We start from the raw sequence: 16,947 nt of genomic DNA on the forward strand, positions 1-16,947 counted from the left end.
GTTTTTGATTCGTTTATCATCAAACCCATTCTCTCCGCTTGGATTTTCAGATTTGTGAAAGTGTCCACTGCTGCTGCATGTGTGCGGCTGGCGATGTCCAAGTCATCTGCAAAGCCCAGGATTTGGACTGTTCCATTCGCCAGTGTTTTGTTGGTTTGGATACCAGCACGCCTCATGGCAATTTCCAAAGCCAAATTGAAGAGCAGGCATGACAGTGCGTCGCCCTGCTTTAGCCCTTCCATAACAGCAAAAACATCGGACAAGTCATTTTGCACCTTGACACGACATCTGGTGCCTTCCAATGTCGCTTTCACAAGTCGAATCAATTTTGTTTCGAAGCCCAGCTCTTTCATCGCCATATACAGCTCTCTACGCTTGGTCCTATCGTAGGCTTGCTTGAAGTCGATGAAAAGATGGTACGTCCGGACTCGAAATTCTCTGCCTTTTTGCAGAATCAGACGAAGGTTGAAAATTTGGTCGGTTTTTGAACGATCTCGTCTGAATCCGCCCTGGTACTCTCCTAAGACGAAGAAAAGTGACGTTATTGGGAACGAAAAGTGACGTGATTGGGAACGAAAAGTGTAAAAAAAAGTGAGAGAAAAAGTTGTTGTTTTGGTGCTCTATCTGGTGAGACAATGTGACGTTTTTGGTCCGTCTGAATGAAAAAATCATTTTTCCACTCAAAACACACGAAAATGTCCTTACTTTAGGCATTGATTATTGGAGTAGCAGATCTTAATGTCAGTAGGATGCTCTAACTAGAATCTTCATCAGTTTCATTTGAACAATAAATAGGCTAGCAAGGGATTTTATTTTTTGGTAGCTGCGTGGATCACAAGCTTTGATAGGGGTACAAAGTAAAACCACATCGGCTACTATTTACTTAATTAAAATCTTTAATTTATATTTTTTTTTATTTATAAAACAATTGAATTTCGAGGAATTGACCGTTGTGTCTAAAAAAATCGATATGTACAGGGCATATTTTCTTCTTTTCTTCTTTTATTTCTGTGTTTCTTCTTCTTCTTCTTCTTCTTTTTCTTTCTTCTTAGTAAAACTCTAATAGACTATATTAATATTTTATCTATAATATACCCACAGTCAGCGCAATAAGCTTCCATATACATAAATATTAAAAGTTCAAAATGATATATGTTCTTCATTATACTTCTTTTGCATTTTTTTTTTCATCTTTTTGTTTTTATTTAATTTGAAAATATTGATTATTTAAGTCAAAGTACTTTGAAATGTTTTTTTTGTCTCTTTTTTTTTGTTTTTGAAAAATCTGTATGCGGGTATAAGCTCTCTATATAAAAACGGCTTTGCCGAAACATTTAATTTTCATTGGTTTTTCTTCTGCTTCATTATTCTTCATCTTAAGTTTCATCTTCAAAAAAACACTCTGCATAGTTTTCATTTATATTTTCTAAAAAATCATTCCATAATTGTCAATATTTCTGCCTATCTAATGAGTGGAGTACAATAAATATATTTTCTTCTTTGCTCCATTTCTTAATTTCTTCTTTTTTTTAGGTATATGTCGTCAGCGCCCCCACCTTTTTGGGCTGGGGTTTTCGTTGCTGATTATTATGAGCTAGATTTTGTGCTTTCGAATGATGCTACCTAAAAGTTTTGTGCTGCTCAGGCACCCGAGCACAAAATTACTTTCTATTCAAAACATGTCACTTTGTATGGTAGACCCCTAATATATCAACTACACCCAAAATACAATTCTAGGACTAAAATGAACACATTGTGTGCTGACAATATCACCCCACCAATAGTTTAGTGCTGCCACCTGCGTCCAGCACAAAACTACTTTCTGCTCAAAACATGTCACTTTGTATGGGAGACCTCTAATATATCAACTTTATTCAAAATACAATTGCAGGACTGAAATCTATACATTATGTGCTGACGATATCACCCCACCAATAGTTTAGTGCTGCCACCTGTGCCCAGCACAAAACTACTTTCTGCTCAAAACATGTCACTTTGTATGGGAGACCCCTAATATATCAACTTTATTCAAAATACAATTGCAGGACTGAAATCTATACATTATGTGCTGACGATATCACCCCACCAATAGTTTAGTGCTGCCACCTGTGCCCAGCACAAAACTACTTTCTGGTCAAAACATGTCACTTTGCATGCATGGTAGACCCCTCACAATTCTCAGAGTTTGTCTTGCATGCAACAGAATTCTTGCACAATAGCCTGAGTCCATTGTGCATGTACCAAGAGGCTTGCACAATAGTCACAGTTCATTGTGCATGCATCACGATGCTTGCACAATAGTCAGAGTTCATTGTGCATGCATCTTGATGCTTGCACAATAGCCTGAGTCCATTGTGCATGTACCAAGAGGCTTGCACAATAGTCACAGTTCATTGTGCATGCATCACGATGCTTGCACAATAGTCAGAGTTCATTGTGCATGCATCTTGATGCTTGCACAATAGTCAGAATCCATTGTGCATGTGACAAAATGCTTGCACAATAGTCAGAGTTCATTGTGCATGCATCTTGATGCTTGCACAATAGTCAGAATCCATTGTGCATGTGGCAAAATGCTTGTACAATATTCACAGTTCATTATGCATGTGACAAAATGCTTGCACAATAGTCAGAGTTCAATGTTCATGCATCTCGATGCTTGCACAATAGTCAGAGTTCATTGTGTATCCAACAGAATGCTAGCACAATAGTCAGAGTTCATTGTGCATGCATCTTGATGCTTGCACAATAGTCAGAATTCATTGTGCATGTGACAAAATGCTTGCACAATAGTCAGAGCTCATTGTGCATGCATCTCGATGCTTGCACAATAGTCAGAGTTCATTGTGCATGCATCTCGATGCTTGCACAATAGTCAGAGTTCATTGTGTATCCAACAGAACGCTTGCACAATAGTCAGAGTTCATTGTGCATGCATCTCGATGCTTTTACAAAAGTCATAGTTCATTGTGTATCCAACAGAATGCTTGCACAATAGTCAGAGTTCATTGTGCATGCATCTCGATGCTTGCACAATAGTCAGAATCCATTGTGCATGTGACAAAATGCTTGCACAATAGTCAGAGTTCATTGTACATGTGACAAAATGCTTGCACAATAGTCAGAGTTCATTGTGCATGCAAAAATAGGCTTGCACAATAGTCAAACTTCATTGTGTATCCCACAGAATGCTTGCACAATAGTCAGAGTTCATTGTGCATGCATCTCGATGCTTGCACAATAGTCAGAATCCATTGTGCATGTGACAAAATCCTTGCACAATAGTCAGAGCTCATTGTGCATGCAACAGTAGGCTTGCACAATAGTCACAGTTCATTGTGCATGCAACAAAAGGCTTGCACAATAGTCAAAGTTCATTGTGCATGCAACAGAATGCTTGCACAATAGCCTGAGTCCATTGTGCATGTAACAAGAGGATTTCACATTAGTCATTGTTTATGCATTCTGTTGTATGCATAATGAACTGATGAACTTTGAACAATGCAGAATCACAAACCTTTGAATGACCGTAAATAAAAACTTATTATTAAATATCTGTGACCTTGACCTACAATCAAACTAACATATTTGCTATAAGCTATTTACCATGCATGCAAAGTGACATGTTTTGACCAGAAAGTAGTTTTGTGCTGGGCACAGGTGGCAGCACTAAACTATTGGTGGAGTAATATCGTCAGCACATAATGTATAGATTTCAGTTCTGTAATTGTATTTTGAATAAAGTTGATATATTAGGGGTCTCCCATACAAAGTGACATGTTTTGAGCAGAAAGTAGTTTTGTGCTGGACACAGGTGGCAGCACTAAACTATTGGTGGGGTGATATTGTCAGCACATAATGTGTACATTTTAGTCCTAGAATTGTATTTTGGGTGCAGTTGATATATAAGGGGTCTACCATACAAAGTGACATGTTTTGAATAGAAAGTAGTTTTGTGCTCGGGTGCCTGAGCAGCACAAAACTTTTGGGTAGCATCATTCGAAAGCACAAAACCTAGCTCATAATAATCAGCAACGAAAACCCCCGCCCAAAAAGGTGGGGGCGCTGACGACATATACCTCTTTTTTTTCTTTAATAATTTTAACATAAAATCAGTCAGTTATGCTTTGTGTCTGTACTTTTTTTTTGAATTCTTTTCTTTTTCGAAAATTAACATGGGATTTGTCTGTCTTCTTCACAAAGTAATAATTTGATCGACAAAGGAAAACATTCATTTATACAATTTGGTTTTCTTTTCATTTATATATTCAATAAGCCTATAACCCAGACTGAAATAACGAGATTTTTTTGTTTATTTGTTTTTTTTTCTATTCAACTAAAAGTGAACTTTGCGAATAAAGTTTAACATTTTGGTAATAAATTTTCACATTTCGATCATATTTTCAAAATGTTAAATTTTACCCTTTCTAGTCACTAAAAGCTTTTTGACTTTACAGAAAAAAAAATTATTTGTTTCAATAATGTCTCTGCAATGAGAGTATTCTTGCGCTGCCTTTTTATTTTTCTCGATTTTTGTACAGTTACAGTCAACCAAATTTACATCGCAATTTTCTTCAGCTGAGCCACACAATAAAGCGCGCTAGTTAGTATCACTCAATCCGCTGTAGTCGAAAATATAGTTTTCTCTTTCACTCCATTACAGTTTCCACTTGTACATAATGCATTCAATTGAGAAACATAATTTTTTGTCTAATTTTGTTGTGTTTTACATGCATTGATTGCAGAAGACACAAAATTGAATAAATGTGACATGAGTCATATACGTGTTTCTACAGCTTTACTACTTGCATTCGCATGCGCGAGGCTAAACGTTTGAACAGTGTGTTTTTGTATGAGGGGATCAGTTGGCAAAACAGCTTACTCACATCTGGTTGACTTTAACTGTAGATCGGTCGTTTTCCTAGTAATTTACTTCATTAAGTAACATGACTGCTCATTCGTTTAAATTCTAATTAAATTTCAACTAAGCAAACCGAATGATCGTTCAACGAGCAATCGTATAATCTCCAATTCAAACAGCAAATTGAATGGTTGAGAGTTATGCACTACAAATAAATGAATTTTCGTTCGGTTTTCGTTGATTTCCGAACGAAATACGAAAGTAAATCAATTACGAAATAGTTATTTTCCTAACGCATCCTAAAAGGCTTTTTTAGCTAATGGGAGGTTTCCAGCCACGAGCCGAGGGTGAGTTCTGATGGAATCGAATCCTTTTAGCATAAGTTAGGAACAACGTTTTTCCTAAACGACGTTGAAAGTACACAACGCAGTCGAGATATTTCAACGCTCGTTAGGAAAAGCATTTTTTGTACTTTGATTTTAAAACGAAACCATTTCATGTGTCACCGAAATGAAAGTCATTTTTGCTCTAAAGGTATTAAAGATACTTTCATACGGATTTTTCTGTCGTACTGGGACGTCAAACATTTTTCGATTTTTTTATATTGTCTGAAGATCAAAGTACAAAGAATATCTGGTTCGATGCACCTGCACCGTAATGTTACCTTACGTACACATCGTGTTTCCAATACGAGCCGCAGCCGATCACATCTAGTGCGTAAGTATAACACGATCATCGTGCATGGATTTATTCTCAAAACGATACCTGACTGATACACTCATATTTTCATTGAATTTATTATAATGCAAGGACGATAATAGCTATTTTCATAATATGGTAGTAAATGGGATTGTTTTGCGCACTAGATGTGCGAGCGAGGCGAGTTCGGCAACACATCGTGTGCGCAAAACCCCCATTTACTACCGTGTTAGGAACAAGGTTTTATCTCCTGTAATGTCATAATCACCATAAAAAACAAATTTCAAAAATCAAACTGAAACATAAACACGCCATGACGCCGTCACTCATTCATATTCCCCACAAATAAAACACACATCTAGTATACTGTCAAGAATTTGTCAATTTTCAGTGAATAAATGAGAAACAAGAATAGACCGGCTATAAGCCTAGTGAGGTCTTTTTTCTTTCTCTCAATTTTCTCACTTCTCGAGATACCAACTACCAAATTCTCAAGTTATAAATAGAGAAGCAGGCAGAATAATTGCATCAGTCTGTGCGAAGCTCTCGAATAGTAAACATCTCGCTGGTAATTAATTCGGTTGTCAACTATCATCGTGGTAGTCAACTATCATCGTGGTAGTCAACTACCAAATTTTCGAATTGCAATACCAACTATGAGCGATCGGTTATCAGATAACAAATAGTTATTATTTGCCTTGTGTTGATTTGCTCATAGTAGCATTGCAATTTATCATCGTGGTAGCCAACTACCAAATTCTCGAGTTATAAAAAGACAAGCAGGCAGAATAATTGCATAAGTCGGTGCGAAGCTCTCGAATAGTAAACATCTCGCTGGTAATTAATTCGGTTGTCAACTATCATCGTGGTAGTCAACTATCATCGTGGTAGTCAGCTACCAACTACCAAATTTTCAAATTGCAATGCCAACTATGAGCGATCGGTTATCAGATAACAAATAATTATTATTTGCCTGGTGTTGATTTGCTCATAGTAGCATTGCAATTTTGAATCATTGCTGTTATCGTCTCATTTTTGATTTGTGACACAGACACATGGACAGACAGACAGATGTAGTGTCCACAATAGGGTTTTTTTCTAAAAGAAAAAAAACCTAATTATCGAAGTTTTCCGTGAATAAATGTGAAATTATCGGAGTTAGCCGTGCGCAACTGAGAAATTATCGAAATTTTCAGTTAATAAACGTACGTTCTGTGAATGACGTGTTTAAATTGAGCCCATTTTGATTCTAAAAGTGACACTCAAATTGTGAATATTATGACATTACAGGAGATAAAATTATATTATTTTCAATCTCATACGCCTAGTACAAAACAAAGTGAAATTTCATTATGAAAGAACTTACGGTTTTTAAAATGAAGTTCTCTGTTATAATATGCTAAACACTAAGAACTTGAGCGTGATACTATGTTCTCTCATTCTAAAAAAAAATGGGGGAAAATTAAAAAATCGGTGGTGGTAGTTCCTTTTTGGTTACCATGTTACTTGGAATGAATTCGTCCATTTTAGCACAGAACTTTATCAAAAATTTTGGTAAGTAATTTCAAATTACATTTCACAAAATTACTGTAAATTTCGTACTGGATCAAATAACTGTACAGGTCAAGAGAAATATATTTTTTTCATCTTTTCAATTTATTTTATCCTTGGCCCATCTACGAAAGTGGAACATTTTACATTATATATCGCGTAATCAGTCCATTTTCTTTGCATCATTCCAAAATCAATCATGTAATCTAGAGCAGCGTATCAAAGTTTTTCTTTTGTATAGAAGGGGTTCTGTTATGCAAAGTCGTCACAATTTCTATATTGTAGCCTATTCGTAGGCTAATTCTCTCTAACAAAAGCATCCACAAAATAATGATATAATGATACACTGTCCGATTTCCCGCTTGTTAGCACGGTGTAAGCTTTGGCTCGAAAGACTTGCCATGGCCATATCTATCACAATCATAAGGATTTTTTGAATGAAATTATAAGGAATGCATCGCCTCTGATGCCAAACGACCTATAAATGTACGCCATCAACGGTGAAAGCAGGGCATACTTTTACCAACTCGAACTTTGAGTATTTTGATGTCCATCGATACCCGTCGATTTTCATTTAGTGTAATGAGTAGTCATTTGAAAGAGACCTAAATCGCACCACTGAGGTCAATCATAGTGTTGGAAAAGTTATGTAGATCGGCACAAATGCGAATTTCTATCACTACCAGTTATATATGGGGGTAGATCCAGATCAAGCTATTTTAGAAGAAGCACCTGACCACTGAACCTGGTTCGTATTTGTCAGATTTCAGGTAAAATGGAAATTTCGTATAAATTTGATATATTATTCAGATGATCTGGCAGGTTGCAGGTGCCACATGTAAATTCGTCATAGCAAGCTAAGGTCAGTGCCGAGCTTTTAACCAGAGGTTATGTTATCGGAATTTTAAATCTAAAAAATTCTGAATATTTTTCGGGATTTTTGTGAACTTTTTCAGAATTATTGGACATTTTTCGGAATTTTCATGATTAAAATTCACAACACAGTCGGAGACTTTCAAATGAGAGACATATTTCGTTTCAGCTGCTTTTCAGCTGATCCATTCATTCAATCTGCGGATGCTTGTTTATACGGGTAAAGGGAGACAATTCAAATTCATTAAAGTAATCAGTATGGAAACTGGGTTCTGAAGCAGATGAGACAAGAGATGATAGGGCCGGTAACGGGGCTCTTTGGTTGCAATTGACTAAATTGAGTTAATACGCCGCTCCAAATACACTGAAATTTTTGGAAGAAATTTTTTTTTTTTCGTTTTCTTGTTTGTTTGTTTGGTTTTTCACTGGTTTTTTTTACTGTTACGTTTTTTTTGCAAAGCATTTTTCTATATTTTTTCTATCCAGAACAAAGTTTGATCGTCGAATATTGACGGGGGGTGGCTATCCACCAAAGTATGATCGATTTTAATGTAAAATTTTCATAACTTTGATATTTTATTTATATAATGATTGTGTCCGTTCGATATTGATATCATTCTTAGAAACAATAAAATTTTATAAATTACACATTTTGCATCTTCTCCATCTGCTTCGTCGGTCTGCTCTATTTTCATCATCAACTTAAAAACTTAAAAATCACAGTGTTCACACTAAGAATTTTCATTATTTTTTGTTTTTTTTTTACACTTAAAACACGCTTTTTTCTATATTATTTTATAATATAATCCCATTATCTTATATACATAGGTCTTTAAATTCATATTTTATTTATGACTAATTTTTGGAAAAACTTAATGTCTCGATATATAATTAATTATAATTTAATTACATAAAATGCATCTCTAAGATTCATTTAAATATCATTTTTGTTTTTGCTACGGGTGATTTTTCACTTTTCTTTTCTTTTTGTCAGAGAAATTTGTCCTGATCATACCTTCCAGCATTGTAATTGGCAATTTTTTGTAATTTTTTTTTTTCTTTTTTTTCTTTTTTTTTTAAGTAAGGCCACACATTAAATATTTTTTCTTTTACAATTTTTTAATTAATTTATTTAATTTTTTTTACAGTTGCCAACTTTTACAACCCAGCCACTATTGAGAATTTCAAATAAATCCATTCCGATCCACATTCCATTTTTATCGAATGTCAAAAGTACTATAGCTGGCATATATTAGCGGGCTCTTTTTCAAATACCGGAAAAATGTGCGTCAAGTCAAGTTCAATTTTTGCATTGATCAATTGGTTTTGGTGATCATTCCGAGGTTCTGAAAGAACAGGTTAAGGCCAGTTCATACTCGCATACATTTTTGCGACGTATGCGACCATGAACTGGCCTTAAGACACTTACGAAGGCGGGTGAAACACAAATTTTGACATGTTTGGTTAAACACACTCATTGTTGATTGTATGAAAGGAAAACTTGAAGAAAAATAGCTATTTTGCAAACTAGTTAGGAAATGGGATGTTTTGCGGAATAGATGTTAGATTGCCGATACCAGGCATGAGCGCCGACGGAGAAACCTCGGCGGCGGCGAAAAAGTCGGCTTGAGCCGGCTTAAAACGGCTCGGCTGGAGGTTCCTTTTAACTTTTTTTCAAAATAAAAACGTTTAGATAAATTCATGGAAAATGAACTAGTAAGCATGAAAATGAAATTGTACGGAAAGCGAAAATGTAGGTAGATTAGGTTGTTCAAAGTGCAAGTGGAACTGGTCTTGTTACAAGCAAGTCTCTAAGTCTAAGGTTCACTAACACGTCAAGTTTTATTGCCTCAAAACTTGAACTAAATGGAAAATCATGCTCCGGTACACTCATTTAACTCATTAAGAAAATGGTTTTCGATAAGAAATCGAAAGCTCACGAAAATCAAGTAAAAATTGAAAAGAAAAAAAAATCGAGAAAATTCGCAAAGATCGATAAAGTTTTCTCAAATTTGTGAATTAACTGATCGTGCGCCTTCGGCTCGTTCCGCAAAGGTCATACTTGCCAAAACAACAAACTTAGAAGCGAGGACGTAATATACCATTCTGGAAAATTCATGAAAATTCAAGAAAATTTTCAAAATTTTCTTAATTTTGTAAAAAAAATTCAAAAAGTACTTGAGCTGCTTAGGATCAACAGGAATCTCGGTTTTCAAAATTATTTCACCCATTCACCTTTCGAAATCTTTATTTCTTTTTCCAGTCGTTTCAAGCCGGCTTGAGCCGTGTTTTTAGCACCGGCTCGGCTGCGGCGCGGCTTGCTCAAAAATGGCCGGCGGCGGCTATTTCGGCGGCTTATTTTCGGCGGCCACCGATACACGTTAGTAAATGGAGTTTTGCGCACACGATGTGTTGCCGAACTCGCCCCGCTCGTATCGGCAAACTCACATCTAGTGTCCAAAAACAAGCCCATTTATTAACTAGTTAGCAAAATAGCTATTTTATCAAGTTGATATTTCACACAATCTCTGATTACCAAAACCTGTCTAAAATTGTCAAAAATTGTGTGTTCACCGACTTCGTGATCAACTCAGAAGTGTCTCAACCTGTTCTTTCAGAACCTTAGATCATTCTAGTATTTATCACGCACTACAAGGGAATAGAATTGAGGTGAATTCTACTTTACGCACATTTAATTGTTGCCTCTCATTGTAAAATGATTTATGATGACGAGAAGGTACATTCGTCTCGCAAAATTTTTATTTTTTTTTCATTTCTTTTATTGTTTTGATTAATTTTTGTATTTACTTCGACGTACATTGTGTTCATCTGTAAAAAGCACCATTTTAGATTTATCAGAGCTTCAAAAATCATTGATGTTGCCAGTCGATTTATGTTCTTCCCAGTCTATATTTTGGCGTGAAATTTGAATTCGCTGAGTGATTTTCAAATTTAATGCCAAAATAACCGGGAAACACTGTGTTGACTGGGAACAACGACGCCTTTTAATACTCTAAAAAATCAGAAATATATTCCGACAAAAAAAAACCCCGAATGTATCATGGATAATAAAAAGGATCTCGTAAAAACACAAAAAAATAATCAAAACAATAAAAGAAATGAAAAAGTAACTTCGAGATGAATGTCCATTTTCGTCATCATAAATCAATGGCTTCGATGTCATTTTGACATTCGCCATTTTGATAGAAAATGTATGTTGGGATGCAGCTATAGTACCTTTGACAACTGCCAAAAATTATGGAATGTAATGTGGAATGTGGATCGGATTGGATTTATTTGAAATTCTCAATAGTGGCTGGGTTGTAGTAGTTAACCACCGCAATTAACTTTTACTTCATTTTACTGGTTTTAACCGAAAAGTGTCCGTGGATGCTTTCTATTAACCAGAGAAGCGCATTTTTACAATAGTTTTTCTTTCGTTTCTCATCATGCTAAGCGTTTGTTTTTATTTAAATACAATTTTGAAAATTTTCTATTTTCATTAATTAAATGCATTTTATCGTTCGCACCCACTACACACACACCCGTTCATACACTTTAAACACTCACCCACACACACACACACACATAAATCATAAACGTCACACTTCACATCATAATCTCCCATTCGTATAACCAGTCTTTAAACACTCATACACACACATCCCACCCAGCTATACTAAAAGTTAATTAGATTATAAATTCACGTATCGATAAAATTGAATATTAAACATGTGTTGCCAATGTACCTTTCTTTAAATTACCATTTGCTGGGAGTATAAATTGACCAGACGGGCTTGATACTGGTGGCTGTTGTATACTAGATTGTATATTTCTATTCGAATTGTATGGTGGAGGTGCCGGTGTTGCACCTGGATTTGCCGTACTGGGTGGAAGGGGCGGCAATGATGCACTCGAATTTCGTAAATATGGATTGCAATATGCTGCACTGTATCTTGGATCGATGGTACTTAAACCATTTTGCAGTAATGGTTGACCTGAAACATTCGAAACATTTTGATTCGGACACGGGATTCGAAAATATTTGTCATCACATCGCGGCTTACATAGTAGACCATTTTGTAGTGAATTTGAACTGCCCGTTGGCAGTCCGTTGTCTTGTCTGAGATCATGCCTGTTTCTGGTTAGACTTAGATTGCCACTGGGAATTTGCCCATTCATATGAGACATGTTGTTCAAACTATTCGCTGTGTTTGTTCGATTGGCTAGTGTATGTGGTGGCGGACTATAATCGCCGCGCGAATAGTCCACATAAGGTACATATCCGTTATTGTTTTGTCCAGACTTTGGTTGTAGTTGCCCTAATGTGTCGGTGTATTCACCGGAATATCTGCAAAATGCCAAATGTGTTGTTGAAGTCGATGCTAAAGCTGCAATCGCAGTTCACCGTTTCGGGTCTCCGTTTAGACAATGCGCATGCGCAGAGAGAAAATTCTCTCTGTGATCATGCGCAATATCTAAACGGAGACCCAAAACAATGAAGTGCGCTGGCACCTTAACCGTAGCTTGACACAGCAACGGAAGTACGAATTTCTTTTGTTCTAGCGTCAAATTTGACATTTAGCAACGCACTTCGAAGTGCGTTGTATTTAGACAAAAGAAATGCGATACGTACGTCGCTGTGTGTAAGGCCAGTAACGCGTTTTTGTTTCGAATTTTTCGAAATTCATACCTGTAATGATCGGGTATTTTAACTGGTCCAGCAAGCGGTACAGAGCCACCATTGCCACCACTACTACTGTTTATGCTTCCCAATGCTGTGACGGCTATTCGTGTCGCAACACTGTCCGTTCCCGAGCATGTTTCAAGGTAATCATGCGACCCAGATCGAATGTCCACTTTCACATCGCTGAGATTCGACGAACGATCACTTTCCTTGCAATTTTTATCGGTTTTGTGCTGCTGCATAGAAATATGTTCATGTTACTGGTTCGAATGGACTGGTCAGATGTTTTTCAATTGTCAAACGATTTAATAATTCCAAGAATTCCTCAACTACAATCCACCTTCATCAGGATAATAGAAATCGCCAAAATATTTCCAATTCAAACCGTTTGTTTGATACGAGAGAGAGAGAGAGCAAAAAAAAAGTTTTTTTTCGGTCTCTCAACTCATAAAAAAGTGTGCAAATTTGTGGAAATAAAAATTAAATTCCTACGTGTCCTTTCGGATAAACTTTTCCATTCCCGCACCGCCCCACCCATCCACCGAAAAACGTCTACCATTTGCATAATGTAATAAAATCGTTCAACATACACGAAACTATTTGAACAGCTTACCTCAGGTATCACATCTGCAGGTGGTAACTTTTTCTTTCCCTTTTTGAAACAAAATGCAAAAAGCATAATGAATAGCATCAGCACAGCAATAGACAGCATAGCACCAAATATTATCATCAACGATGGATAGGTCTCTGTATGTGCAGGAAATTTTAGGTAAAATTAAATCAAGTGAAAAAAGTAACTTTTTTCCATGTGTGTGATCAGACATGAGTGAGAGATAGAGAGAGAGAGAGAGAGAGAGAGAGAGAAACTTACTTTGTGCCATTAAATCAATTTCCAATACGAAATTGCCATGGTCATTCACGACCGTACAGTTATATCGTCCGAAATGCTTCGATTGACTTTCACGTATAATTAACGTTGACTTAATACCCTCCGGCAATGGGTCCTCCAGTATTGAATAATCCTGATCCGTATTCGTATTTATTTCTCTGCCATTAAATGTCCATGATACGTGCCTGGCTTTCGGAACGGAAAATGCAACACATTCAATTCGAGCATTGTCACCGATAATCCCAAACTGTTGTCTCGGAGACGTTATCGTCGGTGGTCCCTTCAAGTAAATCGATGCTTCAGCACTGATTTCTGCGAATCCCATTACGCTTGCCTTGCACTTATATGCGCCAGCTGTTTCATGCGTAACGACAACGGTTAGATTTGATGACGTGCCGACAATCTATCGGAGAGTAATAAACAAGAGAAAAATGATTTTCCTTTTCCGATTGGCGTGCTAAACGGCTATAACAAACCCTTTCGCTCGGTTCATGAATCCATAATATGTCTGGAGTGGGATTACCATTCACATCACATTGTAATGACACCGATGTATCTATGTCGGCTTCAACCGATTTCGGATAGGTTTTGAATGCAGGACCGTCTATAGATTTTGTGAGAATGTAAAATGAAATTAATTAGACGTTGGACTGTGAGTGTGTGTACTCAAACGCAAAGAACGAACCAAAAAAAAAAATTGGTTTTGTTCTTATTGTTAAATGAGATTTTTTTAATACGTACAGCTTATGTCCAATGTTTCACTTTCTTCGCTCTTTCCCACCACGTTATGAACTTCACATTTAACAATGGCATCGTGATATTTTCTCGTAACGTTATGGATGACCTGGAAATTGATAAATTGTTTCAATGTTTCGACATTGCTGAAGAAAATTTTCGGGGAAATTGTTATAAATGAACTTTGGACATTTTGCCCTTCAAGGGAAAACAAAGAGAAAGAGAGAAAAGTCTCATATACATCAGTCAAAAAATGAAAATTAGTGAGGGGACATCCATAAATGACGTCCGCCGTTTAGTGTTGACAAACACAGTTATAACACAAAACGTATGCGAAACGTTTGGCAAGTTAAATTTATGGGAAGGTTTTTGGAAGGTCGGTCATACATTTAACACTTTAACAAGTTCATTTTACATCACGATTTTTTATGGGAGCCTAGTGGGTATTGGACCCTGAAGCCAAAAATATTTTTTCTGAAAATTCCTCGATGCTTGTGTGCCGAGTGGTCGAAAATCGAAAACATGCATTTTTAGACCCGTACGAAGTACTGGGGTCTTATAGGTTTACGCATACGTTTGTAACACGTCGAATTGGACTCCCTGAGTAAGGGGAAACCTATTGTGGTTGTCTAGAGATGCCAAATCAGTGAAAAAAAAAATGTCCGTCTGTCTGTCTGTCTGTCCGTTCTCTAACTTGAGTAAAACACATCCGATTTCTAAAATTCTTTTTTTCCTCGTTTGGTAATGTCAAAAGACAGGCTAAGTTCGAAGATGGGTGATTTCGGATCGACCTCTCCGGAGCTGGGGCCCAATAAGTGCCTAAGTGTTTTTGACGATATCTCCAGTCATTTAAGCACTACACTTGTAAGTGATACGTCAAATAAAAGGTATTTACAATACCGATCGACAAAAAAAAAAGTTTATGGAAATCAGATGACCGACTCGTGAGTTAGGCCCCTTGGTGTGAAACAGGCACAGGGCGGCAAGCAGTTTTAGCTTGTAGGTCGGCTACATTTGAACATATGTCGTCTGTTTTAGCTTTATTAGATAGGTATTGACCGTACCAATCAGGGAAAAAAAAGTTTACGAAATTATGTTCTCCGGAGCGTGAGCTAGGTCTCTTGGAGTGAGCTCTTATCTGGCTACTCGGCCGTACAGTGAAAGTGGAGTATTTTGTCAATATCTCGAGTAAATTTTGACCGAATTTCATGATTTTTTTTTTGTTTGAAAGGTATTAACGAATGTAAAGCGTCGGTACTGTTTCCGGTCTCCTAACAAAATGGCTTCCGGCGGCCATATTGGATTTTAGTAAAAGCGATATATCTTGGGAAAAATGGTACTTAGAGAGTTTCTGTTAACATGGAAATAATGTGTTAAGTGTGAGGGGTTTCAGGGATTCCAAATATGGACATCTATATAAACCTATATTCACCTATATTGAGCTATATACAGGCATATAGAGCTATATAATAGCATATATTTATCTGTGAAATGTTTATTTATAGGAAAATATAGGTAAATATAGCGGTATATAGCTGTTTAAATAGGAATTTATGAAAGTTGACTTCGAACGGGGCTGTCTATATTGCCTCCGGCAATTTATTTGTATATGATAACAAGGCAAAGAGTGGATAATGTAAATGATTTTAAAGGGCGCACATTAAAGGCTTTTGATACGAATAGGTGTTTCGTACGGGTACGTAGCTAACGCCGGTTTTTTATAGCGTCGTCTCCGGCTACACGAAACGCACAAAGTCGTGTGAGGTGTCATTTGAAAGATAATTGCATGTACTTTCGGGACATTTAGGATCTTCGCGGGTTTAAAATTCATTCCCACTGAGTTACGAGCAGTTTAAAGTAAGGGTAAAAATGCGACTATTTCGGCGAAATTCCAATGGTTGCCCTGTAGCAGAAAAGTTACAGAAATACAAAAAAAAACTGTTTCCCCTGATTGCTAATGGACTTAGCTTTCTAATGACACCGAACACGATGAGTATACCTTTAAAGTGTAAATTTGAGGCTCACATCTTATACTCGAAGACCTACACGAACATCGTAGAGATTTGATCAAAAAATATTCCTTCTGGACCATGTACGGCTGCTGTTTCGATTACGACAAAATACACAAAACAACAAAATTCAAAATTAGCTCTGGAACTATGAGCTTGCTGACACCACTATTGATCCGTTGGTACCAATGCAAATTTTGAACATTTTGTTGTTTTTTATTGTTTTATGTTAGCGGTTATCGAAACCATGAAACAGCAGCTGTCTATGGTCCAGAAAAAAATATTTCAATTTTCGACCACCTCTCACTCGAGGAATTTTCAAAAAAATATTTTTGGCTTCAGTTCGCTGGAAAATGAGTCCGATTTCGGTAGATACGTTTTCAAAAGAATCCCTCTCAATGATTTGAAACCTTTATGAGGGATTCTTCTGAAAAAAAAAACAGCCTACCGAAATCGGACGCATTTTCTATTGGAATTTTTTATATGTGCCTAGAAAGGACTCCGACCCTAGAAGCCAAAACCACTTTCAAAAAAAATCTTCGAAGTTTGTGTGGTGATCAAAAACCGAAAACTTGCACTTTTCTTACAAAAATTTCTCCAGTTACACGAGCCGTCCAGGGTCGTGTGGGGTGTCATTAGAAAG

At 36.7% G+C, this 16,947-nt stretch overlaps 1 protein-coding gene and 1 long non-coding RNA gene across 3 annotated transcripts in view; both read right to left on the minus strand.

The window, feature by feature from the left end:
- Window positions 1-873: 873 nt before the first annotated feature.
- On the minus strand, window positions 874-5,713 carry LOC119067697. Its single transcript, XR_005085985.1, has 2 exons — window positions 4,080-5,713; window positions 874-1,519 (listed from the first exon to the last, which is right to left on the minus strand). It is a non-coding gene; the product is annotated as an uncharacterized LOC119067697 (long non-coding RNA).
- A 5,616-nt stretch (window positions 5,714-11,329) lies between these two features.
- Window positions 11,330-16,947, minus strand: part of LOC119067672 (irregular chiasm C-roughest protein) — a 102,257-nt gene continuing 96,639 nt past the window's right edge. The window contains exons 7-13 of one of the 2 annotated variants that reach the window (XM_037170779.1): window positions 14,302-14,404; window positions 14,037-14,164; window positions 13,543-13,963; window positions 13,285-13,418; window positions 12,678-12,904; window positions 12,052-12,335; window positions 11,330-11,982 (exon numbers count right to left, since the gene is read on the minus strand). In XM_037170779.1, the coding sequence (XP_037026674.1) occupies window positions 11,711-11,982; window positions 12,052-12,335; window positions 12,678-12,904; window positions 13,285-13,418; window positions 13,543-13,963; window positions 14,037-14,164; window positions 14,302-14,404 (1,569 nt within the window). In that variant the 3' untranslated portion in view covers window positions 11,330-11,710. Of the gene's footprint in view, window positions 11,983-12,051; window positions 12,336-12,677; window positions 12,908-13,284; window positions 13,419-13,542; window positions 13,964-14,036; window positions 14,165-14,301; window positions 14,405-16,947 lie in introns of both variants that reach the window. The other variant, XM_037170778.1, reaches the window with a different exon arrangement.

Source organism: Bradysia coprophila (assembly GCF_014529535.1).
Source record: "Bradysia coprophila strain Holo2 chromosome X unlocalized genomic scaffold, BU_Bcop_v1 contig_128, whole genome shotgun sequence".
Taxonomy (NCBI): domain Eukaryota; kingdom Metazoa; phylum Arthropoda; class Insecta; order Diptera; family Sciaridae; genus Bradysia; species Bradysia coprophila.